At 44.6% G+C, this 26932-nt stretch overlaps 10 protein-coding genes across 10 annotated transcripts; 5 read left to right on the forward strand and 5 right to left on the reverse strand.

Annotated features, from left to right (window-relative positions):
* Positions 1-107: 107 nt before the first annotated feature.
* Positions 108-1765, forward strand: V865_004711 (uncharacterized protein; the record flags this gene model as incomplete). The annotated part of the gene is made up of 4 exons (XM_066228488.1): positions 108-359; positions 425-538; positions 602-886; positions 980-1765. The coding sequence occupies 4 exons, from the start codon at positions 108-110 to the stop codon at positions 1763-1765; spliced, it is 1437 nt and encodes a 478-aa protein (XP_066084585.1).
* A 188-nt stretch (positions 1766-1953) lies between these two features.
* On the reverse strand, positions 1954-5273 carry V865_004712 (uncharacterized protein; the record flags this gene model as incomplete). The annotated part of the gene is made up of 17 exons (XM_066228489.1): positions 1954-1970; positions 2028-2296; positions 2360-2631; positions 2696-2881; positions 2986-3069; positions 3129-3637; positions 3697-3900; positions 3958-4045; positions 4102-4119; positions 4182-4225; positions 4296-4325; positions 4401-4444; positions 4508-4623; positions 4694-4719; positions 4765-4934; positions 5026-5141; positions 5205-5273. 17 exons carry the CDS (start codon positions 5271-5273, stop codon positions 1954-1956), a joined length of 2262 nt encoding a protein of 753 aa, XP_066084586.1.
* Positions 5274-5515: 242 nt separating this feature from the next.
* Positions 5516-6404, forward strand: V865_004713 (uncharacterized protein; the record flags this gene model as incomplete). The annotated part of the gene is made up of 4 exons (XM_066228490.1): positions 5516-5637; positions 5711-5792; positions 5867-6030; positions 6095-6404. The coding sequence occupies 4 exons, from the start codon at positions 5516-5518 to the stop codon at positions 6402-6404; spliced, it is 678 nt and encodes a 225-aa protein (XP_066084587.1).
* Positions 6405-6616: 212 nt separating this feature from the next.
* On the reverse strand, positions 6617-10759 carry V865_004714 (uncharacterized protein; the record flags this gene model as incomplete). The annotated part of the gene is made up of 22 exons (XM_066228491.1): positions 6617-6820; positions 6904-7124; positions 7191-7575; positions 7637-7720; positions 7780-7945; positions 8001-8026; positions 8089-8237; positions 8298-8337; positions 8387-8420; positions 8474-8569; positions 8627-8837; positions 8892-8958; positions 9012-9061; positions 9112-9331; positions 9393-9477; positions 9534-9583; positions 9640-9717; positions 9781-9916; positions 9967-9987; positions 10043-10092; positions 10283-10506; positions 10570-10759. The coding sequence occupies 22 exons, from the start codon at positions 10757-10759 to the stop codon at positions 6617-6619; spliced, it is 2787 nt and encodes a 928-aa protein (XP_066084588.1).
* A 1121-nt stretch (positions 10760-11880) lies between these two features.
* V865_004715 (uncharacterized protein) lies at positions 11881-14072 on the reverse strand (the record flags this gene model as incomplete). The annotated part of the gene is made up of 6 exons (XM_066228492.1): positions 11881-12588; positions 12666-12873; positions 12961-13370; positions 13429-13523; positions 13591-13823; positions 13894-14072. The coding sequence occupies 6 exons, from the start codon at positions 14070-14072 to the stop codon at positions 11881-11883; spliced, it is 1833 nt and encodes a 610-aa protein (XP_066084589.1).
* A 316-nt stretch (positions 14073-14388) lies between these two features.
* On the forward strand, positions 14389-16911 carry V865_004716 (uncharacterized protein; the record flags this gene model as incomplete). The annotated part of the gene is made up of 8 exons (XM_066228493.1): positions 14389-14653; positions 14722-14849; positions 14922-15440; positions 15535-15609; positions 15666-15708; positions 15795-16327; positions 16403-16613; positions 16688-16911. 8 exons carry the CDS (start codon positions 14389-14391, stop codon positions 16909-16911), a joined length of 1998 nt encoding a protein of 665 aa, XP_066084590.1.
* A 583-nt stretch (positions 16912-17494) lies between these two features.
* On the reverse strand, positions 17495-19302 carry V865_004717 (uncharacterized protein; the record flags this gene model as incomplete). Its single annotated transcript, XM_066228494.1, has 4 exons — positions 17495-17623; positions 17699-17991; positions 18084-18467; positions 18609-19302. 4 exons carry the CDS (start codon positions 19300-19302, stop codon positions 17495-17497), a joined length of 1500 nt encoding a protein of 499 aa, XP_066084591.1.
* Positions 19303-19670: 368 nt separating this feature from the next.
* Positions 19671-20266, forward strand: V865_004718 (uncharacterized protein; the record flags this gene model as incomplete). The annotated part of the gene is made up of 4 exons (XM_066228495.1): positions 19671-19701; positions 19755-19893; positions 19988-20087; positions 20162-20266. The coding sequence occupies 4 exons, from the start codon at positions 19671-19673 to the stop codon at positions 20264-20266; spliced, it is 375 nt and encodes a 124-aa protein (XP_066084592.1).
* Positions 20267-20484: 218 nt separating this feature from the next.
* On the reverse strand, positions 20485-22127 carry V865_004719 (uncharacterized protein; the record flags this gene model as incomplete). The annotated part of the gene is made up of 6 exons (XM_066228496.1): positions 20485-20643; positions 20719-20817; positions 20902-21124; positions 21185-21765; positions 21843-21905; positions 21990-22127. 6 exons carry the CDS (start codon positions 22125-22127, stop codon positions 20485-20487), a joined length of 1263 nt encoding a protein of 420 aa, XP_066084593.1.
* A 649-nt stretch (positions 22128-22776) lies between these two features.
* Positions 22777-26918, forward strand: V865_004720 (uncharacterized protein; the record flags this gene model as incomplete). Its single annotated transcript, XM_066228497.1, has 11 exons — positions 22777-23377; positions 23446-23636; positions 23714-24123; positions 24190-24812; positions 24868-25242; positions 25309-25804; positions 25875-25942; positions 26004-26062; positions 26131-26220; positions 26302-26640; positions 26709-26918. The coding sequence occupies 11 exons, from the start codon at positions 22777-22779 to the stop codon at positions 26916-26918; spliced, it is 3462 nt and encodes a 1153-aa protein (XP_066084594.1).
* Positions 26919-26932: the final 14 nt, after the last annotated feature.

Raw genomic sequence — 26932 nt, forward strand, 5'->3', positions numbered from 1 at the left:
CTTCTGCATCTAACACTACTTGCTCTTCGTCCTGATCGAAAGCAACGTTCTATTTTCAGGCCCACAAGATCTCGAAAGAAAGAGCGCGGAAGGTCATAACTTCCAAAATGGCACCACAAGAACTGATTCTATCGGCATGTTCCTCCGACCCATCCTCATCAACTTCTGCCGCTCGACAGCAGTCTACACCCTCGATACATCTTCACGATCTGTTGACTTCGACACCAGTCCAGTCCTTCAAGAACTCCGCTAGCTCGTCTCACTCTTTGGGATATGTACAGAGTCAGAATGGTCAAGGAGGAGGAGTGTTTGCTGTTCAGGAAGGGAAGGGTATCTTGAACATCTGGGCATGGCAGAAAGTGAGCTCGAAATTTCTTACTACATGGATGTATTGACTGATATGCTTGTGGTGATGGAATGGTAGGATCAAATGCACTCCAAAATACACTTACCAGAAAAGATGACCTGTTTCGCCCTTTCTCCAAATGGGATGTGGGCAGCAGCAGGTTCACCTAACGGTCAGATATATCTCTGGGAGGTGAGTCCATCATTCATCAGTCGATACTTCTTTTTCGTCATGACAGCTAAGCTCTGTGATTAGCTCGCATCAGGTCTACTCCTAGCATCATTAACAGCTCACTATCGATCCCTAACTTCTCTAACATTCACTCCCGACTCTCAAATCCTCATATCGACCTCCCTAGATTCCTCAACCCATATATTCTTAGTTTCACGATTGATCGATCCTGAAGATCAAGCATCAGCTGGTAAACCATATGGATCATTGACGGATCATACATTAGCAGTCAGGGGTGTGGGGCTCGGCAGGTTGGCGGGAAGTATGGGAGGAAGGATATGGACTTGTTCGGATGATGGCACTGTGAAGGTGAGTTCGGCTATCTCTATCTAACTCTTACTCGTTAAGCTGTCCCGTGAGTGAAGCTTCACAGCTAACGATCCGTTTCATCTTGTTGCTTAGATGTGGTCACTTCATCCTCCATTCCCTCTACTCGCAACATTCACGTTACCTCCTTCATCATCCCCTACATGCTTGGCTATCGACCCTACCGAACGATTCTTTTACGTCTCCACAAGTCAAGGAGAAGTATATCATATCCCCTTATTCCGGCGTAAAGACACACTCAGCACTGCAGCAGAGTACGAGGCCGTAGGAGGTGGTGGGAATTCGTCCATCCCATTGAAAGTCGAGGGTTCAGTGGTCTCACTTAAATCACCAATTACCTCGATGACATTATCCATATCCTCAACAATATTGTTGGTAGGATGTAAGGACGGCACGATAAATCTATATTCATTACCTTCACATCAACATCTACGTACTCTCAATTCACACAATGGACCGATAACCCACTTATCCACGCTGCTTAAACCAGTGGACCTGATCACTTCTTCCTCAGGGGGCAGTGGAGGAGTAGTGGAACAATGGCCAATAATGGAAATCAAAAATTTCGAGAGGATGAAATCCCAAAATCATAAATCCAATCATACCATAACCATCAAATTACCTCAAAATAATCTTGCTGTTATTTCCACTTCAACATTGTTCTCTCAATTAGAAGATCTACGTCCTCAGACTAAGAAGTCGATTAGTGGTGGACAGAGTAATGGTGTGGAACAAGATCAATTGGAAGCTTTATTAGCTGAGAATAAGAGGTTGAGGACCTCGCTGGATAAGGCCACAAAGATAAATGAGAAGATGTGGAATGGGATTGTAGATATGAAGCTGGCTAATGGGGATCAGTAACAGTATTAACATGTGTATCGTGGATTCAGTCATATCAAATTGCATATACCTGGCATCGCGTTTCTCTGTATGCTCTCGAGATGTAAGTTGGTGATCATATCGAAATGCATCGATACAAAACGGTATGAGATTTGCAAGATGCAAGACACACACATATATGCAAATAACGTTACTTTGTACCTATATGATTACATAGCCTCTCCATCTAAATCTTCATCCATCGCCTCTCCATCCAGATCATCATCCATCTACATAGCTTCACCATCCACATCTTCCATCGCTTCTCCATCTAGATCATCTCCATTCTTTGCTGGTAGGATCGGAGTAGCTGAAATAGGTTTGAAAGACGATTTGAATCCTGAAGTCTTGAATCTACCGGAATCTTCCTGTTCTTCAGTTTTCTTCTCTTCAGCTCTTGCTTGTTTCTCTTTTTCCTCCTGTATCGCTTTGGCATCTTTAGGGGCTGCTAGCGTCTTCGTACCGTCCAACAGACCTCTGAGGTATTCAGCAGTCTCCGAATTAAATACGATCCTACATAACGTTTATTTCGTAAATATCACTTGGGATATCGTTAATTGGGAGTATCCCACTTACCATCTTTCCCAAATCTCCAATACAGCCGCTACCTGACCCCTAAATACATCTGCACTTATCTTTCCCGAGTATGCCAATAAACTCTGATATACAGTTGACAAGTGTGAAAACACAGGTGGTAATCTACTTTCGAACGCTTGACGATACTTCCATACGTTGGGTAAAGAAGACGCCGAGTTATGTAAGATGTCCGAAATCAAATGCAATCTCGCCATCTTTCTTGGTACAGGCGTAGCATCCAACTTCACACTCTGACATACTATCTCTGCGACCTAGAGGGGACAACATTATGGTCGATTAGCTCGACGCTGCGTTTGTTTGGACGAATACGCTCACCTCATCGGCAGCTTCGGCTTTTTTCAGTGCGAATTCCATGGCTCTAGCAATTTCTGCTCGTTTACCACTCATGGCACGTAACATAGCTTCAAATCGTTTCCTGGCGAGTTTACCCAGTTTGCCCCGGACCACTCGCTCTTTCTCGGATTCTTCAGCTGAGTCGGACGAGTATAAAGAGGCATATCCCTGAGCGATGAGTAAACGTCAGTCCAGGATAAACCACTTCCGATCATCATGATTATGGGCAGATATGTGTGACAAATGTTCACAGAGATGGAATAAGAACTCACCTCATCCGCAAAATCATCCGGCGGTGGTGTGGGTATTCGATACCTTGAATCCACGCTCAACTGGTAAAAGTGATATTCGGGAAGCTATGCAACAGATGTGACCAATCAGCATAGATCTAAAAAGATTATTAGTCTATACTCACATCTTCATTCACCAAGAACGCAAATTTCGGATTTTCTTTTTCCTTCTTCCTCAACAACTCTTCAAATCCTCTACCATTATCTTTCACTCTACCAGCAACAGTCTTGATGAACTTTTTCTGATCTTCGCTTATCCCACTTAACCACTTATCTTTTGCGGAAGGTTTACGCGGACGTGGTGAAGGCGATCGAGAATACGAGTCGGAAGAATAAGAAGAATAGGGAGACCGACGACTTTTGTTATGACGACGTGGGGGTGGCGAGGGAGATCTAGATGAAGAAGACGAATATGAACGGGATTCGGCGGATCGTTTTCTCGAAGAAGCGTATTTCGATGATTTGGGTGGTGAATATGACCTCGATCTTGATCGTGAACGAGACTTTGATCTACCTCCTTTCCTTCGATCATCATAACCCCTCTTATCATCCTTATGCCTATCGCTGTCTCGGTGCCTAGTGGGCGAAGCTGATCTACCTCTTTTCTCCCTGCTTTCCCTGCCAGACCCCAGATCTGAACGAATCATCATGGTCAGCTCTTCTGCAATGGGTAGTCCGTAGCGAGGAGCTCACCATATATAGGTCTCAGAGGCATAGGAACAGGTTTACTCCAGCCGACTCTGAGAACACTACCTCCCCAATCGAGACCATCATATTCCCTCACAGCTCGCTCGGCATCTTTACGTTTCATGTAAGATACAAAGCCGGATAATCCAGGTTTACTTCGTCTTGTTATCGTCATCGAAGCGCCAACAGATGTATCTTCATCACCACGAGCTGTTATGTGATTCAAATCAGCATAGTCTGCCGGTCATAACCTCAAGGAAAACTCACGCCACATGATCTTCACCGTTCCTATAGGTCCCAATTTGGCAAAGAACATACCCAAACTCTCTTCTGTGATATTTGACGGTAAATTGGACTGTCATATTTGTCAGATGTATACACGAGTACTCGTGATTATGCTATCTGACTTACAATGAACAAGTTTGTAGTCTAAACGTAAAAGATGCTATTAGCTCATGCATATTTGTACCTGCGAGGAAAGTTGAACCTACCTCTTGATTTCCGACGATGTGACTACCTTTCTCCGACTCCCAAGCTGATTATGAGCTTTACACGATCAGTATACAAAGTTTTAGGAATTTTTTGTAAGTTCCAATTGTACAGACCTGCAAGTGCAGCGACGGATGATCCAGCCTCTGTTATCGAGAAAGTATTAGCACGACTGCTCCAGGAAATAAGCATGGTAGTGTATGAGATAGAGTTGTACTCACGCTTCGCCTGTTGTCCTAGACGTCTTTCTTGTGCAATTTGATTACTATAAAAATGCAACTGTCAGTTCCCATCGACAGGAAAAGGCGGATGGAATGGAAGAACTGACTTTTTGATCTCCTCCAGGAATGAGTCCATCACTCTTTTTCCTTTCCTCATTGGTCCTGTACTCGAGCCACTTGTAGGTGGAGGGGAAGGAGCTTTCATCTGAGGTGGTGGACGGGGCTAGCGGTGTTGACGAGGAACTTGTCAACATCTCTGGTCCAATACTGTGTGTAAGTATTTTGCCACTTACCCTTCCATAGCCCATTGCAGAAGGTCCTCTAGGAGGTTGATATGATTGCTCTGTGTTATGCCCGGCAGGACCTCTTGGAGGTTGATAAGGCATATCCATAGGTGCACCACCAGCTTTGACGAACCCTCCTCCTGGACCAATAGGTCTTCTACTAGGTTGCTTCGTCCCTCCCAATGGAGCATTATACGAGCTAGGCCCTTCAAAAGCTTCTTCATATTCTGCATTGACCAATCGCAAAGCTCTGTACGAGTGAAAAGCGAAAAGGAAAAAGATGTTAGCTTGAATCCGACAGTAACTCTGATAATTGAGGGAATGGAAAGGCAGATGCTCACTCTTCCTCCTCTTTCCTCTTCTTCTCTTCTGCCTCACGCTCTAAATCCTTTTTAGTCTTTTTGGTGATACCATGACTGAACGTCTTACTTTTTAGAGCATTCAGTTCAAGTTGACGCTGAGCAGAGATTCATATCATCAGCTCGGAGTATAAACTCGGAACGAGGGATTGTGAGCTTACCTTTGGTGGGAAACTTTCATCCTCCGAGTCTGACCCTCCAAAAGCTGACATGTCAAATTTAGGCGGCATGGTGGATATGCTGACCTGTGTTGCTGCTGTGTTGGTGAATATAAATGATGGGATGGATGTATGATTGAGAAGAGTAGAATGGGTTCGCTGTTCGTTGTTCAATGTTCTTGTCACCTATCGACGGGATCAAATTCATTCGATATGTGTGAGATGAAGATGAAGATGATGGATACAACAACAACAAGTATATCTCATTTCTCACATCACCTTCAGCTCCGACAGTTACAGGAAAGAACGTCGACATGGACCCAAGTAAGATTATGACCCCCGCGGCCGGCTCGATAGGTTCTCGATTCGAATCTCAAGCTTCCATTGACGAAGCAAAGGAGAACAAGCAGAAGGCATGGAGGGAAGCTTATGCGAGGTGGGTTGGTTATAAGGTTGAATCTCTTCGGTCATGCTACAAGACTGACATATGTCTGTTCATATGGATTTAGAATAGGTCAGGAACCACCTCCAGAAGAGCCTGAAGAGGAATATGATCCCAGGACATTATACGAGAGATTACAAGCTAAGAAGGTGGGTCTGTCTATCCGATGTCACTATGTTTAGGAAAATAGTCATATAACTGATAAATATCCGTGTATCAACAGGACCTGAAAAAGGAAGAATGGGATAGTAAAATGAAACTATCAAATCAATGGCGAGGAATAGATAGTGAAGAACAGCGTTTTCTCATGGAGAAAGATCAAGAGAAGAAAGAGGAACAGCGGAAGTTGGAAGAGAGGGATGCAGAAGAACTAAGAGCGTATAGGGAGTAAGTATAATGCTCAGACTCAGGTAGATCTCGATCATACTGATGTGATGTCAAATGAAAATAGGAAACAAGCTGCCAAAGCTTCTCAACCTATCGAACCCCCTGCTACAACTTCCTCAGTTCAGCCGAAGAAAGTAGTACCTACAAAACCAGCTAGGAAGGACGTCAAGTCATTGATGAAAGGTGTAGTAGTGAAGAAGAAGCCCAAGCCTACTTCGAACACGAGTGCAAGCACATCATCACCAAGTAAGCCAATATCGTCATCAGTAGGTACCAAGCGGGATGCACCTGAAGATGAAGATACGGCAAAACAGAAAGATGGAGATGAGGTGGATGAGAAGAAACGGAAATTATCAGTGTCGGATGCGACATAGTGTATGTAAATTTGTAGTCATGTATCAATTAACGATAAGATCACGCTGCCTAGCATTGCTCCGGTCGATGACATTGAAAACAAATTTTCATTTCATTTCTATATACAATATTTCCAACTCGAGTTCAAATCTTGACAAATGATAAAGGAAAAGGGAAAGGGAAAAGTAATTACACCAGGTAAACTCCAACGTGATTCGTGATCCTATAGATTCTAAAGGTTATCACCATTAGGTACTTCACAAGGTTCGACACTCCAGATACCATCTGCGTAATCTTGTACGGATCGATCAGAGGAGAAATCACCCATGTTGAATGCAGTCAAGATGGATTTCTTGGTCCATTCAGTCCTGTTGTTGGCGTAACATTCGTCCATGAGTTTCTCGGCAGCGAGATACGAGCCGAAATCGTTAGATACCTGTAAACAAACGTTTATTAATATACCTATGAACCGGTCTTAGGCCCCCAGCTTGATGAGTAGTCAAGAATACGTTAACTCACAAGGTAGTAATCATGCTCGTAGACAGTCTTCAATAGAGGTTCATAGGTATTACCTTCACCGAACGTACCACTCTCAATAGCCTTGAAGACTTCAGCCAATTCAGAGGATCGTTGTTCCAAGGGTGTAGGTTGGTAAGAGTTTGTGAATCTGACACCTTCGACTTGTTCGGTGAGATGACCGAAAAGGAAGGATTGATCTTCTCCTGCGTCTTCAGCAATTTCTATTGTATCCACCTATCATTAGCATCGATCCGCTGGTACCATTTTGTCACAAAAGCATCACTCACCAACATTAGCACCGTCAACTGTACCAAGCAAGAGAGCACCGTTAAGAGCCAACTTCATGTTGGAAGTACCGGAAGCTTCAGTACCAGCAGTGGAGATTTGTACGGAAACGTCCGAAGCTGGAACAAGGACTTCTGCGATGGATACACTGTAGTCTGGGATGAAGACGACTTTGAGAAGATCACCGACATCGGGATCGTTATTGACGACTCTGGCGACGTTGTTGATAAGTCTGATAACAAGTTTAGCGACATAGTAACCAGGAGCAGCTTTTCCAGCGAAGATAGCAGTGTGTTTGGTGATTTTCTTTCGCTCTTCGGGAGAAGCCTTCTTGATTCGTAGGTATCGGTAAATGACCGCGAAGAGGTTCAAGGTTTGTCTCTTGTACTACGAGGAGCGAAGAAAAAAGATCAGCTCCACCTGACAGGCATTGTTGACAACGACTAACCTCGTGAAGTCGCTTAATCTGAGTCATGAAAATACTCTCAATATCCAAGGTGATACCAAGTTCAGCTTCGACAAGATCAGCCAGCTGGAGGCGAGTAAAGTCAGCTCAAGTTCAGAGTATGATACTCCTTCGAGTCAGCTCACTCTTTGCTTGTTCTCCATCTTGATGCTGGTGAAAGCCTTTCTGAACTCCTCGTTTTCGGACATGGGTAAGAGCTGCTTAAGAGTCTTGAGGTGGGTAAGCCAGTGATCGTTGCCCAGAGTGTGGGTAATGAGTGCGGCAAGTTGAGGGTTACATTGAAGAAGCCATCTTTACAAGAGGATCAGTTTGGTCCAATGTTTAGCTAGAAATGTTGCTTCCTCACCTTCGAGGAGTGATACCATTGGTAACCTGAGTGAACGGACACATGTTAGCTTCGATAATCAGAACACGCGTTATACGATCCAGCTTACGTTAGTGAAGAAGTCTCTGCCCTTGAACTCAACAAAGTCTCTGAAGATAGTAGCTTGCAAGAGCTGACTGTGGAGCTCAGCAACACCGTTGACTTTGAAGGAACCGACAATGGCAAGGTAGGCCATTCGGACATATTTGGGTGTTCCCTCTGTGGTATTCTGTGTCAGCAAAAATAGTCTCTCATGTATGGCAGTTGTGGTAGATTTACCTTCAATGATACTCATTCTCCTCATTCGGTCCATATCGCCCTGTAGCACCATTAGCATCTGCGAACCCTTGCTAACCAAGCACACTTACAGGCCATCGTTTGGCAACAGCTTGCATGAAATCGCTAGGAATACCGTCAGCCAGAGAACGGATCTGACACTGTAACAGCTGACTTACTAGTTGATTCTGTAAATGATTTGCAAGTGTCTAGGTAACAAAGTCTCGAATAGGTCGAGTTGCCATCTTTCAAGTGCCTCAGGAAGGACAGTGTGACTGGTTGAGACTGTCAGCTTTGCATCATACTCCTGCGTCATATTCATTTGCGCTCACTTAGTATAGGCGAACACCTTGGTGGTGATCTTCCAAGCGGTCTCGTAAGATAACTCTTCCTCATCGATCAAGATTCTCATAAGTTCGGGGATAGCGAGAGTAGGGTGAGTATCGTTCATTTGAATACAAACGTAATCGGGAAGAGCAGTCCAAGGGAGATCAAGCTTGGTGAACCTTCTGAGGATATCTTGAAGAGATCCGGAAACCCAGACTAGAACACATCATTGTTAGCGAGTACCTCTATCGCCTTTAGGATGGTACTTACGGTATTGTTGCATGATACGGAGTTTCTTACCGGCGTACATATTGTCGTTGGGGTAGAGGACTCGAGTCTATGGTTTGTATGTCAGAGAATGCCTCAAGCCGAAAGGCACATACTACTCACAATGTTCTCTACTTCACTACTGGCAGCAACGGAAGCCTCGTAATTACCAGCTACAGTAACCGTTAGCATGACAAGAAACCATATAAAGGAATTTACCTACCGTTGAATGAGTTCAAGTCGAAACCTTGAACAGGTTTAGCACTCCAAAGTCTGATGTTGGCACAGTTCTTGGTATTGAATCCGGGAATGGGGGTATCATAAGCTACAGCAAGACATTCCATACCACCCGACCAGACAGCTTTGTCAGAGTTAGGGATGTTTTCGACTCGCCCGTAGAATCGGATCGGATAAGCGACATCGAGACGAGCGATCTCCCAAGGCTAATAAATACATATCTAAGTAAGCTTTAATTCTGAGTTCGTCAACAACGGTGAAACTAACGTTCTCTCGGTCGAGCCATGGATCGGGAGCTTCGAGCTGTTCTCCGGTGCTCGAGATCAGTTGCTTGAAGATACCATAATTGTATCTGCGTCGGATCAGTGAGACACGTATGTTACATACATACAGTGAGAGATGACTCACCTTAAACCGTAACCCCAACCAGGGATGTTGAGAGTGGCCATACTATCGATCTAGATGATTTGCGTCAAAGTGAGTAGCCGATCATACATATCGATATGGCACTCACATAACAAGCAGCAAGTCGACCAAGACCACCGTTACCCAAACCAGCATCTCTCTCCTCATTGAGCAGATCTTCGAAGTTCTACATAACAGAGCTAAATCAGTCTCTGTCATACGAACATGTTCTGGTATCCATGAGACTCACAAAGCCGAGCTTTTGGGTAGCATTCTCGTAAGTGTTTCTCATACCCAAGTTGAGAACGGCGTTATCGAGTGATCTTCCAATGAGCCATTCGATGGAGAGATAGTAGATTCGTTTAGGGGCTTTCTTGGTGTGGTGGCTTATGGTGATAGGTCAGCGGGATGTGAGATAGGATTATAAGGAGCTTACAGAGCGGTCTCGTTCCATCGTCTACATAGGTCTATATCAGCTTCACACACATTAGCAGTCAAGCCATTTGACTTACTCAAGAAGTCTGTCTCTAACAGACAACGCAGTAGCTTGGTATGCAGCGATCTAATCGGTTTGAGCGTCAGTCAGCTGTCAGCCTCTCGACTTCTTTACACTCCCTTATTCTCTTGATCCGTTTTATCCGATCCCGTCACACAACCCACACACACACAAGTATCCCCACCATCCACACTTCCTGTCCCTGCTCCTTCTTGATTCTCACGAAGCACTACAAAGACCGGAATCGTCCACTCACCGCATCGATGTTATAAGCCTGTCTAGCCAAACTGGTGGTAACATGTCTAACAACGGTATTGGCTACCTTCTGTTCATCTTCATGATCGAATTCCATATCTTTCAAAGCTGTCTTCCATGTTTTCTCATCTCCGATTGGCCATTCATCTTCCATTGTGACCACACCCTTTTGAGCGGGGAAATATGAACCGGTGAGAGATCGTACATGGCCAGGTCGTTCTTTTCCTACATGACATGACGAATCAAACAATCAGCTTAAACGTGCATGCAGCTAGCAGAGACACTTACTAGGAGTAACGATGGGTACACCAATCTTGGAAGTATCTACCTGTTTGAGACCTTGAGGATGACCAGCAGACAAGGAAGATCGTCTGGATAATCCAGGTTGGTGGAGACTCGGGGTTCTCGATCCATGAGAAGAGTGGGATCTTGATCTGGATCTGCCGAGGGTGACATCGCCTGGACCAGTGTATACCATCTTTTGTTAGCTACTCCACTGTACATACAGAATTAGGAAACAGAAGAAGGATGGGAGGAAAGTGCATGAGAATGTATTGATATAGATAGTCAGCAATGCCGCTTGGTAGCTGCACCACCGCTCGGTGATGCTAGCTCAGGTAAGCACCAAGGCAGATTAAGGTCCGAAATAGAGGGACAATGCGGAATGCGGAATGAGGATTGTGTTGTTACGAGGGGCTCCGAGAGGATGATGAGAAAATGAGCGAGGTTTGACGAGCATCTCCGAAGATGCAGAGAAGGAAGGAAGAGGTAGAAAGCAGTCATAGAGGGGTAGGAATGGGGATGAGCAGAAGTAAGATATATATGTTATATGGTGATGATACCGAGCAGTTCCAAGCTCTGATGGGAAGAGAACGACACGACCTGACTCACCACCATCAGCAGTATGTTTATCCAAGTTCTCCTTTGTTAGACCGCTCATCTTGATATGTATGCTGCTGAGCTAGCTACACTCCACAAGCTGAGGGATATGATGAGGAATGAAGAAGAGAAGGAGGAAGCGATGTGATGTTGTACTGTTGTACTGTATGGTACGTGTGTATTATGTATGCCTTTGTGCTGTTGTATGTATGTGGGAAATCTCGTCGTCATTACCTGATCTATAATAACTGGTTGACCTGGATGATCCGATACAAAGTAAGGTACGTGCTGAGGTGGCATCTCGACCCTGAAATCCCTTGATAGCGGATTAAGTAGAAGAAAACATCAAAACGTTTCCTACCCTGACCCATTCTCATGGCAATGTCCCGATCGATGATGAGAATGTAGAGGATCCCATGTGAGTTGGCAAGCTGCATGATGTACTGCTCAACTCACACATAAGACGAGTGAGTATGAATCGTCTCACCAAGATATCATACCGAATTGGTTCGTCGGATCATTTGTTTTTTGTTTCGAAAAACTCTAACGAGCTTAAATGGTTATTGCGATGCCGTAAATGATCATCCCCTACACAGGTCCCCATAAAATGGCCCCATCATTTACGAAAGTCTTGAACGCAAACGAGGGTATGATGGTATTTCATGTCAGGACACTGTAACATAGTCCATACGAGTGATGCATACCTTACTCAGGTACTATCTACATAACATCCCTCACAGCCTTCTTGACCCATCCTATCCCTCTTCCTAACACACCTTCCAAACCCCTCCCCTCCTTCCCTATCCATCCTCTGATAACCACACTCCACCACCTACTCCAACTAGCCTCATTTCCTCCAGCTTTGAACCCGTACACGGCAATTCCAACTCCCAAAACGACCACACCAAACGCCAAGAGCGTATTGATCTTGTTCCTAGGTTTCCTTATAGGTAACCTCCTCCTCTTCTGTTTTACAGGTTCTTCATCCAGCTCTTCATCGTCTGAAATATCACCTGCACCAGGTTTGACCACTTGAACATCGATCATTCTCAGCATCTCTTCTTCACTCCATTCTTCCTCCATCTGTTCCTTGGGGTACGTATTGACCACACTTCCTTCTCCCATTATTTCTGTTCCCCTTATCACATCTCCGTCCCAAGGATACTGCTCCATGAGCTTGTCAGTCAGTTGAAACAATTCAGACAATTTGATCGGTCGATAGGGATTGGCGGAATCTTCCTCGAAATCATCATAGCTCGTCTTGGGTGAAGGGGTCAATGTAGGTGGAGGGTCAGGTTCAGAGGGCGTATCAGCATATAGGGGTGGTAATCTGACGAATAAAGGATGTAGTAGAGTAGGATCTTCTTCGTATTCCGATCCTAGTTGATGAGCGATTTGGAGCATTTGTGGTTTCTTTATTATCAATATCTACGTTTCAGAAAGCTAGATTAGCCCACTTTTATTTTCTGTTTGAGCATTAATTCAAGGGTTGTAAACAAGCTTACAGAAGCAGCTAGATATACTGCTGAAATTGGATTTCTAGCCAATAAGAAATCGAACATTCTCTGTATTGGTTGTAGACTATCACAATCGTGTGAGAATAAAGTCAAGACCCAAGATAGAGCGAAGAAAGGTAATGTAGGTACTGGGGATATCTTGGACGAGAATTTCGATAGTTCCGGATCGGCAGCTTTCAGTATACGCTTTAGTATCCTACCAAAATAGAAAGAAATATAGAAATTATACAGAGTAAGCACAAAACCCCTACGGTAACAGTATTTGCGTGAAGATATGGCTCACCTTAGCAGACCCATCATACCTTCCATTCCTGATCCCATCGCATCCCTCACCCTATTCAGACTGACCATCTCTGCGCATTTCCTCAATTCGCGCCATTCCGCTGTATCTCGACTGATTGCATCGTAAGACGGCGGGGGTGGTTTCTCATGTATACCCTCTGAAACTCCTAGATCATCCTTCTCGCTATCTACAGATGCAGATATGCTACCAGAGAATTTCTCATCTGCCACCTCAACCTTCACTTCATGTGATTTCTGTCCACTGTCAGCTGGAACCGAAAGTGCTTCGGGTGTATGCAGATTACTCCTATCTTTACGAATTCTATTCCTGGAAGAAGATCTGGATCTCTGAGGGATGGGTCTGGGAGGGATGAAAGTGAGGTAAAGTACTGAGAGGATATCGTGATATCCCTGGAGCAAGGATTAGCTGCGTGATCACAAGATCATTAAACGTAGGACGACAGCTAACCTGGAAATAGCTTAGAGCTGGATATTTCCTTAGAACGCCTACTATCAGATCATTCAGATCGACTTGAAGTTCTAATTTGCTCTGAGCAGGTATACCTACGTGTAACTTCATTAGCACTTCACCCGAAGAGCTGGCACATATCATATCTGGAATATTACCCACCTTTCGGATAAGTCACGAAAGATCTATCTGTATCTAATTTCACTTGTCTCTCATTTGGATGCGGTTTTGGCTCAGATGGGCCAGCTTCCTGTTCTTTTGTATCTCCTTCGTCCCCCTTTTCCACCGGTTTGTCCTCGTTTCCGCCAAAATTCTCTTCCTGTCTTGAACTCTCATCACCGTTTACCTTCCGTGCAGTCTGATGAGCTAGAAGATGTGTTCGGAGCATCCTCGACCTACTCAAGCAAATGGAAAGGGTCAGCACATCCAGATCACAGGCTCTGATGATGATGTATGAAGACATACCAAGCTTTCTTCCTCATGTCATCTCCACCGAACCCACCTGGTAGAGCAGATATCTTCCTTAGGGACTTGACATCACCATCTTCGACAGCCTGTTTCGTCCAGCTTTCTCTGATCTGTATCCATTCTGCTTGACTCTCCCCACCAGCCACTAGTTTCTCCTTCTCTTGCGTTGGCGACATTGATGTTGCTCAGCTTAATATTTGGCTATATACGGAAACAAAGGATTTCTGATTCCCTCTTCCAATTAATTGTAGTTGTCATTGTAATTGTATTTATCTTCGTCATTTTCTGAATAACCGGTGAAGCGATGACCGATATAAGCTGACCACGTGGCATCATACTACTGAAATCGGGCCTGAGCGCAGACGGTGACGTTTCAGACCATCCCTATCTCTACTCTCCATCTCCATATGCCATAACCCACGCAACTATATATAAAGATCATAGATCCGTCTTGCTTTGCTATCGACAGCCTGTAGGTAGCAGCCAAACAAGATGTTCAACGCCCCTCGACGGATGGGAGGCGGATCCCTCTCGTCCTCTGCTTTCCTCACTTCACCAGGTCTATCTTCATCAGGATATAATGACCCGCTAGCTTCGACCGTCCCTGCTCCAGGGGCAGGTGGGTTCGGCGATGTAGATCCCTGGTCTGCTGTTCCCAGTCCAGCTAGATCCGGTACGCCCAGAGGAAATGTTGATGAGATTAGAGATGGTATAACTGCGGGATCTGCAGGTAGAGAAGGACTGAATGGTTTGATCAGTGAGTAGAACGACTGTTCTCATACTGTAAATCTACACTACTCAACAATCGCTGATCCTTCAACTCAGACGATCCACCTGCCATATACGTCTCCCTATTCGATCAGATAGATACCAGTGGTACAGGTCATGTATCATTGGCATCTGTACAGAGATTGTTAACTACTTCCAAATTACCCGCTTTGACCGTCGAGAAGGTTAGTCAACCATTTATTGCAGCTCCTCGTAGTCGCAGTCCGGCTAATCAGGATATGATGTCTCTGTCGTAGATCATCAATTTGACTTCAAGAGATAATTCATCTCTAGCTCGACAAGAATTCTTCTGCGCCTTGGCTTTGGTGGCCTTAGCACAATCATCCTCAGAAGATGATGAAATCTCCATCGAGAGATTATCAGCATCCATACCGAACCTGCCTCTTCCAGACCTCAAACCTTCTTCAACATCCCACAACACTCTATCAGCTCCTCCGACAGGGTATGATCTCGGAGGATCTCCCTCCTCTTCTTCGGCCTCGCACGGTCTCACGCCCTCTGCTTCAACGGGATTCAATGCATGGGACACTACACCTCGTACGAACGGGCTTTCAGATCATCATAGATCACCAGGAGGAGGGAGTGGGAACCAGCATGTATCAAGTGGATATAGTGCTAATGGCAGTGCGTTCAGATCAGATGGTGTTTTAGAGGAAAGTCAGTTGGGCTATTGGAAGGATCTGGAACACGTTGAAGTCGCTTTGATACCTGAGAAAGAAGGTTGGTTCCTACAGAAATATAGGGTTGAATCGGATGTGAGTTGATTCTCCTAAGATCGATGTCTCAAATCACATCACCAACTGAATAGTCCTGGCTGGTATGAAAGCTGATGAGGTGATTGTATCGTAGAAACGATCATCTGGACCTGTCTCACGAAGATATAGTGATTTCGTTTGGTTACTGGATTGTCTCGTCAAGCGTTATGTGAGTTATCGATTTTCTTGAGTATGGTAGCTACAATATTGACTGTTGATATATAGCCCATCCGATTACTACCCTCTCTGCCACCAAAACGTATAGGTCGTGAGTGCTCCGTTTTCCAGACATATGATCATCTCACAAATGACAATTCACCAAAAGCGCTTACCTCTATTTTTTAACTTATCTAGCCGACGCTTCATTCCTTGAAGCTCGTCGTAAAGCCCTAAAACGATTCATCAACTTCGTCGTCAACCACCCAGTCATCAAAGACGACGGGGCACTCAACGTATTCCTCACAGAGGGAGCATTCGAATCATGGCGCAAACGTACAAAAGTATCTACCGATGAGGAATCACACAGTAAAAAACTCAATACCGCTCAGGAAATGGCTATACCATCAGATCTAGATGAGAAATTAGGTATATTAAGAGATAACTTACCATCAATTTTGACCTCGTATCAGAAATTGGTACTTTTGTCGGAAAAATCATTAAATCGACTTATCAATCATTCTGCAGATTCAAGTAGATTATCATTAAGTGTTCAAGCTATTGGCGAGTCGTTGAATAAAAGTTGTTTTAGATGTACCAATTCTACCGATGAACATGGCACCATCATCAATGGGAATGGGAGTAGTTGTTCGTTATGTAAAGGTGTATCGAAGGGTTTGGAAGATGTGGGTGAAACTTGGATTAGAATTGCTGAAGAAACTGAAAGAAGGGTTAGTTGTTTTGTCCAAATTACCCTCATAAACCTAGCACATTAAACTGATTGCAATGATCTGTATCAAACATAGGTAACGATAATTACGAGTCATATCGAATCGCTTAAATCTACCCGAGATTTGTACCTGTCTTTCAGAGATCTGTTCATAAGGCATGACAAATTATCGAAAGATAATGTTGACGGTTTAAGGAAGAAAGTAGAAAGTAGGAATAAAAAGATTGAACAGCTCAAGAACGCTGGTAAACCAGGATGGGAAATTGAAGTTGATAAACTCGTTGCTGGTGAGTTGCATCCCAATTTACAGATCAAACACCTTGATCTTGACCATTAGCTGACTCAGTCTGACTTGCTGTAGCCAACGATCAAGATAATTCCAGTATAACTTCCCTCCTATCCCGACGGGTGTTCATCAAAGCGTGTATGTGGCATGAACTTTCGGTAGTTCATCATTCTCGTCAAGCTGCGCAGACCACCTTTGGTTGGAAGGATTTTACAAATGATCAGATTGAGGGGATCAAGAGGTTGGAAGGTGTTTGGGAGGGGTTGAAAGATAAGTTGGAAGGTATGCCGGTGGAATGAAAGGGGATAATGGGGTAGGAACGAATCTACAATAAGCTGTTGTGATTCTTGTGTGTGTATTGTCAATGATGACAGCGAGAGGGAAGATGCTGTTAAAATATTGTTGTACCTATATATCTTATTTTCATACATCAATGCTATTTATACTCTTCCCCATTGCCATTTATCACTCTTTTCTGATTGATTACGATACAATCCTTACATTCTAAATGCGTTTGTTCTTCACTCGAACAATTCGGCACGAAAGCCGGGGATTAGACGAGTAAATCCATGATTCAGTGTTTTTTTTGTTGTTGGTGGCAGCAGCGAGGGATGATCTGTTTCACGTATTTTACAGAGACATAAAATTGCATCAAATCATCGTTAACTTATATTTATATATCGATAGCCACATGTGTCAGAAAGTCAAAATAGTTAAATACGGGCAAACTCAAATCTCAAAAAGTTGACCATCCTTCTCGACATCTCAGGATTGAACAACAGCTAAACCGGAACTACAATCAATCGCCAACCGCCGGTAACATTCTCAGAACGTCACATTGTCATCAGACAAAAACCGTTCATCTGGCGAGGATCAACCCATCTAGTCAGACTTCTTCTCTGTACCAGTCGATTCAGCTCCTTTCTCTTGAGTAGCTTGTTCAGCCAAAGCTGTGGTGACTGCCGCAGCGGTCGGTGCAGAAGGTTTTAGACCCATTCGAGTCGCGACATACTACATTTACCAAAAGGAGTATATCAGCTATCAATCAAGTGTGACATCTGAAGATGAAGAAATTTTTAAACTCACATCCTGCGCAATGACCTCTACACCCGTTCGTAGGATCTCCACCAATCTCTCTTCTACCCATTCCGACTGTTCGTACTCCACCTCCATCCAATCACTCGGAGAAGGTTGAGTGACGGTTGCAAAGCTCAATGAATGTTGTGGGTCCTGTAAGGTCAACAAGAAATAAAGATGTTTAGGTGGCTGAATCTCTGTTGCGGATGATGATGCGTGAATAGGTGGCTCGGGGTATGGAAGAGGTGCGAGAAGTGGTTGTAGATGTAAGAATATGGGGACGGTAGTCACTGGCACTTGAGCTATGAAGTATTTGAATAGGATAAGCTGAACTTTCTTTTCTTTTGGTCTGAGGTTGATGATCTTTCATTATTTTGGGTGAGGCATGACTCACGATTAGGTGATTTATTCCTTCCCTTCGGATCCTTCTCCTCTCTCCCTTTAACACTTTCAATCTCCTTCTTTGCCAATTCCCAAGCCTTCTCCCATCCCTCAATAGGATTAATACTCCTACCTTCCCCTTCTCCTTCATCGTCATCTCCTTTCTCAGCTGAAGATCCCTCTTTCTCACCTGGTGACCAGACGATAACCAATTCACCACTTTCAGTTTGTTCCAAAATCCTAACCCATGCTCTGTAAATCACACCTTCGACACCACCATATCCTATCATAGGGTGCGTCAACCATAATTCCAATGTCTCATGGGCTGAGATGGGGGGTGCGACCGTATCGAGGATTGAAGTAAGAGTGGATGTCGTGGTGTTGACGAGGTCTTGTCCTGTTATTACGAAGAGATGGTCAGCAATATAGCAAATATACCCAACTTGCGTCAGAGTATATATACATATATATATACATAATATATACTAGTTTCTGATAAGGACAATTTTTGTGGAGGATTGATGGAAGTTTCACTCACTCAACTTCTCCAAATCTACACCTTTAACAATCCCACCCAATCTCTCTTCCGCACCTTTCCTAAGTTTATTCAAATCCACCACATTAGGTACCGTGACACCTTTCACACCTAGGTTCTCCAACTGGTGCGTCACACCTTGTACACCCTCCTGTCTTACTTTCTTGTACTGTTCATCGGCAACTTTCGACGCCTGTTGTAATGCAGATGTAGCAGATGACCAGAAGGACGATACGCCCCATCCACCCGAATTGGGTGACTGAGAAGGTACATTCGCAGGTTCGGCTGCAGCTACAGGTGGAGGAGGTACAGTCGCGGCAGAACTAGAGACGGGAGTGGATGATCTAGGTGTACTCGATGATAAAGGTAAAGGTTTGGTACGTTTCTGATTGATCTGAGCGTTCAAAAAATCAAGAGCTTTTTGTGCTTCTTCATCTCCCTCTGCATTTGCGTTGGTGTTAGCAATGTTCGAACTTGCTGTATCCCTAGTCGAAGTCGACTTTCTAGCACTATCGGTTGAACCTCTGGGTGTACCTTCAACGATGACAGCGGGTGCAGCTGATCCACCGGAAGTAGCTGAGTTGGGAGCGGCGGGTGATGATGAATTAGGTTCATCCCCTGGAGCGTCGAGGTTGTCTAGGTTGGATAGGAAATCGAGAGCTTCTTCAGCTTTGGTCTTTTTTCCTTTGGGCGGCATTGTGTGGGTGTTCTTGAAAGATTAAAGGATGTATCGGTTTGGGCGGTGATTAGGAAACAACAAGGTTGGGTGTGGTGGTTGGTATCAGTGATGATGAGAATTCTTGCTTTCAGAGTGTGTAGCACGCGTTGGATCATCCGGTTAATGCAGCCCAACGTTCGTTCGTCATCACTTGGCTCATGTGGCATGCCTATATTTATGTAAGCAATCTGACGGCATGCCTACTCAAGGAGTGATAACGACTCCAAGCGGAACTCCGGATCTGGTGCTCAGCTCCGAAACCAGCAGCATAGCATAAGACAAGGATTGATGTTATATTCTCTGTTGCATTTATAACAAGCTTATCACGATCTACTGACCTGAACATCATGTCTGTCCCTCTTTACGCCGTAGCAGACTGTGAGTTACGTCTCTTCCATTGATCACTATAACCCCACTAACCATCCGATCAGTCTGTCTGATCCCCATGGGATTACCTAAACCATCTGTCGGACCTGAGATAGCTGAGGTTCAGAGGGTATTAGAGAAATCAGGATTGGAATACAAAGTGAGCACTCAGCTTGCCTTCTTACCGATGCTTCCCAAGCTGACGTATGTATCTCTGATGTGTAGTTACAGTAAGCTCTCCTAACCCCCAAACGTTGATGTGGACGAACATGAGCTGAAACCGCCTCACTCCGGTTAGTGGCTATGGAACCAACATCGAGGGACCATGGGACGACGTAGTAAGAGTGATAGGTGAATGTCATCAGGCTGTACATGCTTTAGGATGTCAGAGAATCGCTGTGAGTGATATCGATCATTGTAATGTCCTCCTCAAATAGCGGCTAAATGAAAGGCGATTGTGTTTTATCTTCAGACCGATATCAGGATAGGTACAAGGACAGATAAATCTATCACCTCAGGCGGGAACGACAGTAAAGTACAGAGGGTTGTTGATATACTTGCATCTGAGAAGAAGTAATAATCCAATCAAATCAAGTATCAAGCATGAATTTCCATATTCTGGAGAAAACAATTTTTGGAGTTTCCGATATTTTATATACAACAAAAATCAATTTGCATTTCCTTTGACTTCTCCATTCCTCTTGATCCTTAATGAACCATCTGATAAGGCTAAAACTAACAAACCGCTCGAAGACATGGTCTTGCTCCGAGTCTTTCCCACCCTCACCGTTCTTATCACTGCTTGTTATTCTCCTCTTCACCTTCTACCAACCACTGGGCGAAATTATCCAATCTCTCTCTTTCTTCCTGATCCGCCTCTTCATCATCACCAAATGAGTGAATCCCACCTGATTTACGGAATCGTTCTTTACCGGTATATATCCCTGCGTAAATCTATGACGAGTTGTTGAATCAAATAAGCAGCTTTCCGTCATTGATGTTACAAGTGCAAGTAAAGTCATCACTTACCACTCTTCCATCGAAGTATCTGTTATTCATCTTCATAACGCACGCTTGAGCAGCAACGGGATCTTTGAATTTTATAGTCATCACGCCATCTTCTTCTTTCTGCATATCAATGTCATCAATCAGCTACTATCCTCAACAGCGTCTAATCCGGAAAGTCAATCTGACTGAGCTCGAGAAACTCACATCATATAAGACAACATTGGTTACTTGACCTAGCGTCTCGGCTTCATCCCTCACTTCCTCTTTCAGTTCAAGTATCAACCCTGGATCTTTCTCGATATCCTCCAATGCGAACATCCCTTTCAACACAACGACTCGGTTAAATCGGTTTGATAGCGGTGCGGGCGCACCTCCAATGGGTGCAGCAGGATCATCAGAGTCGTCGTCCGAGTGCCAGGAAATTTTGCTATGAGAGGAGGATAAGATAAGTTGATATCACATGGTGGATTTGATGAATGTCACTCACTTCTGCATGGTTTTTATCCTCTTTGACATCCTCTGTTTCTCTTCCGCTGTCAACTTCTTCTTCTCACCTCTTCCATAAGCATGTTCGGCCGTATCCTTCTCTTTCTTCTCATGTTTCTCTTTTTCTTTCTCTTTATTCTCATATTCGGCAACCTTCACTCTCATATTGCCATACCCCGACCCTAATTCTAACTCCGTATCATCTAACAACGTTATGGCCAAGTCAACCGAACCTTCTTTGAAATACATGATCAGAGCATCTCCCTTAAAATTCCCTTCGTCATCGTAATACAATTTGATACGAGGTTGACCCTCATCGTCAATTAACAGAACACCAGCTTTGGAAAATACCGAAGATAACAGTTCGACGGTAGTATTTGGAGGTAGGTTTGATACCCACACTGCGGTCTTCTTGGCTGTTGGATTCTGTTGAGTTTGAGAAGATGAAGAACCACCTGCCCCCGCGGCTGATCCGTTTGACGCTGCGTTGAGGGTCGAAGTATTGGAAGTGTAATCTTTTTCGCCCTTCTTACGTTTCTTGTTACGTTTCTCATCACGAGCCAAGACAGCATTTGCTGGTGTCTGTGAAGTCACCCATAAAACCAAATCAGCTATGTGTAACTTCTGATCTTACATATGTTGAGAATTGGACGACTCACACTTTCATCAACACCAGCAACGGAATAAGCAGCCTGTTGAGCTTTCCATAATTCCTCGTCGATCTGTATCCTCGATTTATCAGCTGGATGTCATCATTCCTTCTATGATATGGAAGAGGAGTCTGCAAGAAGCTGAGTCCTACATACCAGAGGTATCCAGGCTTGACCTGTCCACTCGTACTCTGTCCCATCCTCATCTTCGTACTGCCATTTCCCAGCTGTCTTGTCGAAATGTACCCTGGGATCTTCCTCGAATTTACCGGGGATGGGTGCGTTGGCCGGCATGGTGATCGCGACGATGCTAAGAAAAGGATACCTGTTGACTCGCGATCTACTGGACCGGGATCTGAAGCTGCAATGTTCGACTGCTCCATGGGCATTCAGGCGTCTACAGAGGTAACTTATGTATGTACTGGATGCATACAAAGGACGATTCTCACTGTACAGGGTAAACACCACGTCATATACATAGCCACGTGGGATCTGATCCCGAGGATGTGGAGGGGAGTTTACAAAGATCTACTCAACCTGTACCCTGTCCCACCCAAAACTGCTTTTCTACTCCAATAATCTGCTCGTCTAACAGTCCATCCCATCTTACCCTCGGCCCCACCAACCTCAACCCACGACAAGTCTGCTCTCGAGCTGAGAGATGTGAGAAGAGTCCAGAGACCTCAACAGTCTCTCTCAAGCAAGAACACCGCGATAGAAATACACAACTAGGTGTTTTACGATCTCCAAAAAAAACAAGTCAACTCCACTTCTTCGCGCGCGACTCTGACTCTGTTACATTCGACGACTAATATAACATAACATCCAAACGCGCTCTCACCATATATCAAGATTCAGAGACTGTCAACACTCAATAACACATCTATAACCCTTCAACCCCCCTCTCCTCTTCCTATACCCCCTGACCGAATCCCCACTCACCATGCATCGGTTGGTTAAAGCTCGTTCTCAGCATTTCGCCTCCTCACCTCGAAAGACAGCTACTCCCCTGATAACAAAACATACCTTGTATAATGGTAAACATCCACCTAAAAGACGTAGATTGGGATCAGAGGCTTTCGTGATTTCTAGACCAGTCATAACTTCAGATGGTTCTGATGACGAAGATGTATCGTTTGACGTTACAGAGGATGATGATGATGATGATGATGGAGGATTACCTAGAAGAGGCGAAAGTTCAAGATCCCGTAGTCAGAAGGTATTACCATTAAGTTCTGAGATAGGACAACAGATCATCAACAAATCAACAAAATCCAATATCAATAGGAAATCGATATCCAGGAAACCCAAGGGGAAGGGAAAAGCCAAAGCTGAAACAGTCAATGGACATGAAAATGATGTTTTCGGTGATGGTAATGGTAATTTAGAAAATAACGAAGAAGGGGAAGATGACGAGAATGGATCTTCATCGACTAGTCCGAGGAAACGAAAGAGATCGCATGTAGATCCTGATTCAAGTGCCGATTCGGGAAGTTGGATAGAGATGGAAGAAGATGAAGAAGAACCTGAATTTATAGCTGAAAGTGAGTGATTACACCGCTGTGCACAAATGAAACATGATGAGACAAGCTGATAGAAATACTGTGTAAAGGCGATCAACATCTGATAGACTCGGCACCTGCAAATGCATTACATAGGTTACGGAAAGCTGAATTGATAAGATTATGGAAGGTAGCGGGAATGTGGAATGAAGAAGATGATGTGGGATCTGTAACTTCGGTGGATGATGAGAATGATGCTGGGATGGGCAAGAAGGATTTGGTAGATGGGTTGATAGCAGCAGTAAGTGTCCTTCTACCATTTATGTCTCTAACCCCGATTTAAGCCGTGTGGGCTCATAGTTCATGTGATATTATTAGCGAAAATCTTTTGATCGACTCATCTCTCCCCTCCCTTCTTCGCCCAGTCGAATGTCCCCTCGACGTAAAGCTACAATCGAGTCTGTCGAGATTCACCACCTCCACAGATCAACCTCATCCTCACAGCAGCATTCACCCAACTCCTCTTCGTCATCAGGCGGTCGCCCTGTACGTGCCCGTGTTGTTGGAGACACAGATGCTACACCGAGGGCTATACCTCGTACACGATCCAGAGTGAGATTGGCAGAAACGACTCTGATACGAACTGCTCCCAGACGAACGAAAGATCGAAGGAAGTCTATGGTAAAGAATGGCTTCAGAGGTAGAAGCAAGAGTATGGGGGAGGACAAGGGAGATAAAAAAGCTAGGTTTGGTGATGATGTGAAGAGTCCTGGCAAGGGCTTGTTAGAGTGAGTCCTCCGCCATTGTTCTAATGACAGAGTCGAAGATTTGCTGATGGAACAATCATTATATAGTCGTAGAACTCGACGTTCCTCAACACTCTCATCAGCTTATACCACTACCGACACATCCCAGGATGGCGATTCCTTGCCGCCTCGTCAGACGCCACATCGTATCAAAAGACAATCTGGCAATCATGGCTATACTCCTCGTCAAACACGGAAATCGAAATCAAAATCAACACCTGCCCGAAAACTTGTTGATGGCGATAGATCAAAGATCACTCAGGATGCGGACGAGGAGACAGAAGACGATGAACCTACACCGTTAGTCAATCGACTGCGATCTCGAGGCAGAGCAAGCTATATCAAAGAGATGTCAAGCGAGGTCGAAGCTGACGACGAAGAGAATGAAAACGAGCACGATGCAGATAACGCGACTGTCCAAGGAGAAGATACAGAGGAGTCAGATGAAGAGAATTCGCCAGCACCATCTAGGAATCTACGAAGTCGTGATAAGCTTATAGATTCAGATGTATCGATGGTCAGCTCAAAGAAAGGTCGATCATTACCTTCCAGAGGAGCGAAGAAGAAGGCTATAGAAGCGCTCAAAGGTGGAGAGAGCGATACGGAGATGGAAGTTGATGAGGATGTTGAGGTACCTATTGAGGGAGATGATGACGAGGATATGGAGCAAGGTAAGCTAAACTCATCCCTTTCCTGAGAGATCAAGCTTATATGGAATACGGATAGATGAAAGACCTCGTACGCGAGCTCAGAACAAAGCTCATACCTCACCTCCCAAACCCTCAACACCGCCCCGTCGACTTACACGACGACTTTCTCGTCATTCGCCTACTACAGCTGATTCAGACGAAGAGACCGCTGAACCCCCAGAATCTGAGCTTACAGCCACTCCAGACTCGCCGTCACCTCAGCCTGAAGAAGATATCCTGGTTACTCCAGGTCAAATACATACCACTCGATCTGGCAAGGCGTTCGGCGTGATGCAGAGTAGACGCAAGCGACTCAGGCAGGAAGCTAGGGACGATCCTGATATGGAAGTTGATGAGGATGACGAAGAGGAGGAAGATGAGGAGACTGATGAGGATGAGTCATTCGAAGCTGGTATGTCCCTTTTTGCAAACTCGATCAGGTTCTGGGTTTACTGATGCTGACTTGTTCGACGTACAGATATCGATCTGACCGATGCTACTGTGTCCTCTCTTACACGATTACTTCGAGATGAGCTTGTTCAGATGTGTGAAGCTCGAGGAATCGAAGTTGGAGGTACTAAACCACAATTGGCTAAAGCGTTATTGGAATGGAGAGACGAACAGAACCAAGGCGAATCCGTCAATTCCAATCCATCTTCTTCAGCTACTGCCAAACCATCTTCATCTTCAGGTAAAGAAAAGAGTATCAAAAACAAGAAATCCAAATCGAAGAAGATCATACATGCTATAGGATCCAATGTGCATGTTCCTGGCAAGACTACACCTGTATTGTTGAGGGATCATATCCACGCAGAAGATCCTGCCACACCGCCGATATCGGACGAATATAATAAACCGGTCGCTTCGGAAGCTGAACTGAATTTGGACTTACAGGAGTTGGGTTTGGAGGATAGTATCATCAAACCTTCCCAGTTGATCAAATTGGAAAAGATTGGTAGTGGTGGATTCAAAGAGTAAGTGGTTTTGAAACACAGCATGAGAGTACGGTGAGGAGCTGATCGTGTTGTTTGGGGGAAATTGTAGTGTCTTTGTGGGTAAACTGAGAGGAAGGAAGGTTGCGATCTCAGAGTTCAGAGGACATTTATCAGAAAGTAAGTAATCTCTGCTGGAGTTGTCGTTCGAATGGCGGCTGACGTTTGATTTGTCATTTAGTGGATATTCGTGAACTCAAATTACTCGCCGAGTTTAGTCATCCCAATATCGTTCGATTTGTGAGTATGGAATGATTGCAGACTGTATGATCGTAAATGTTAGGACTGATCAGCTTTGTCTTGAATAGCGTGGTATATGCATTCCCGAGGATTCGACTCATGTACCATGTATGCTCGTTAGCGAATTGTGCGAGAATGGTGATTTGTTTGACTACATTGTGAGTCTGTCTACCATCTGTCTTTATCGTCTGCGATTGGACTATACGAGTACTGATCAACAATTGATTTGGTACACCCAGCGAAACGTCCCTTGTCCGTCCCTGCGTCGAGTCCTCAACCTCATGCTCGACATAGCTCGAGGATTGGAATATCTTCACACCCGTAAACCATCGATCATTCACAGAGACTGTAAATCCTCCAATATCCTCATCAACCGATCTGGTCAAGCCAAAGTGGGAGATTTCGGATTAGCACGTGTGAAGAATTCCACTCGGTCCATGATTCGAAGTCTGGTAGGTACGGTCAATTGGCAAGCACCCGAACTTTGGCATCCCCATCCTAGGTATGATTATAAGGTGGATGTGTTTAGTGCAGGGATGGTATATTGGGAGATGATGAGTGGATGGATAGGGGATAAGGTGGGTATACGTTAGTTATGAATCTCAATTTGATCGCTAATCGTTGTCTTTTGGTTCTTGACCTTTAGAAATACCCTTGGGAAGGTCATAACGAACATTACATATATGATGTGGTAGGAGCGAAACAGAAACGACCGTCTGTAGCAGGGTTGAGGAAACATTGGGGTGACGAACCTGTTAATCTGATGGAGAGGATGTGGCATCAAGATCCTGCTGAGAGACCTACCATGACTGATGTGGTAGCTGATTTGGAGAGTTTGATCTCCGAGCTGAGATAGTTTACGACATCTGG

Source organism: Kwoniella europaea, chromosome 1, assembly GCF_036810445.1.
Source record: "Kwoniella europaea PYCC6329 chromosome 1, complete sequence".
NCBI classification, from domain to species: Eukaryota; Fungi; Basidiomycota; class Tremellomycetes; order Tremellales; family Cryptococcaceae; genus Kwoniella; species Kwoniella europaea.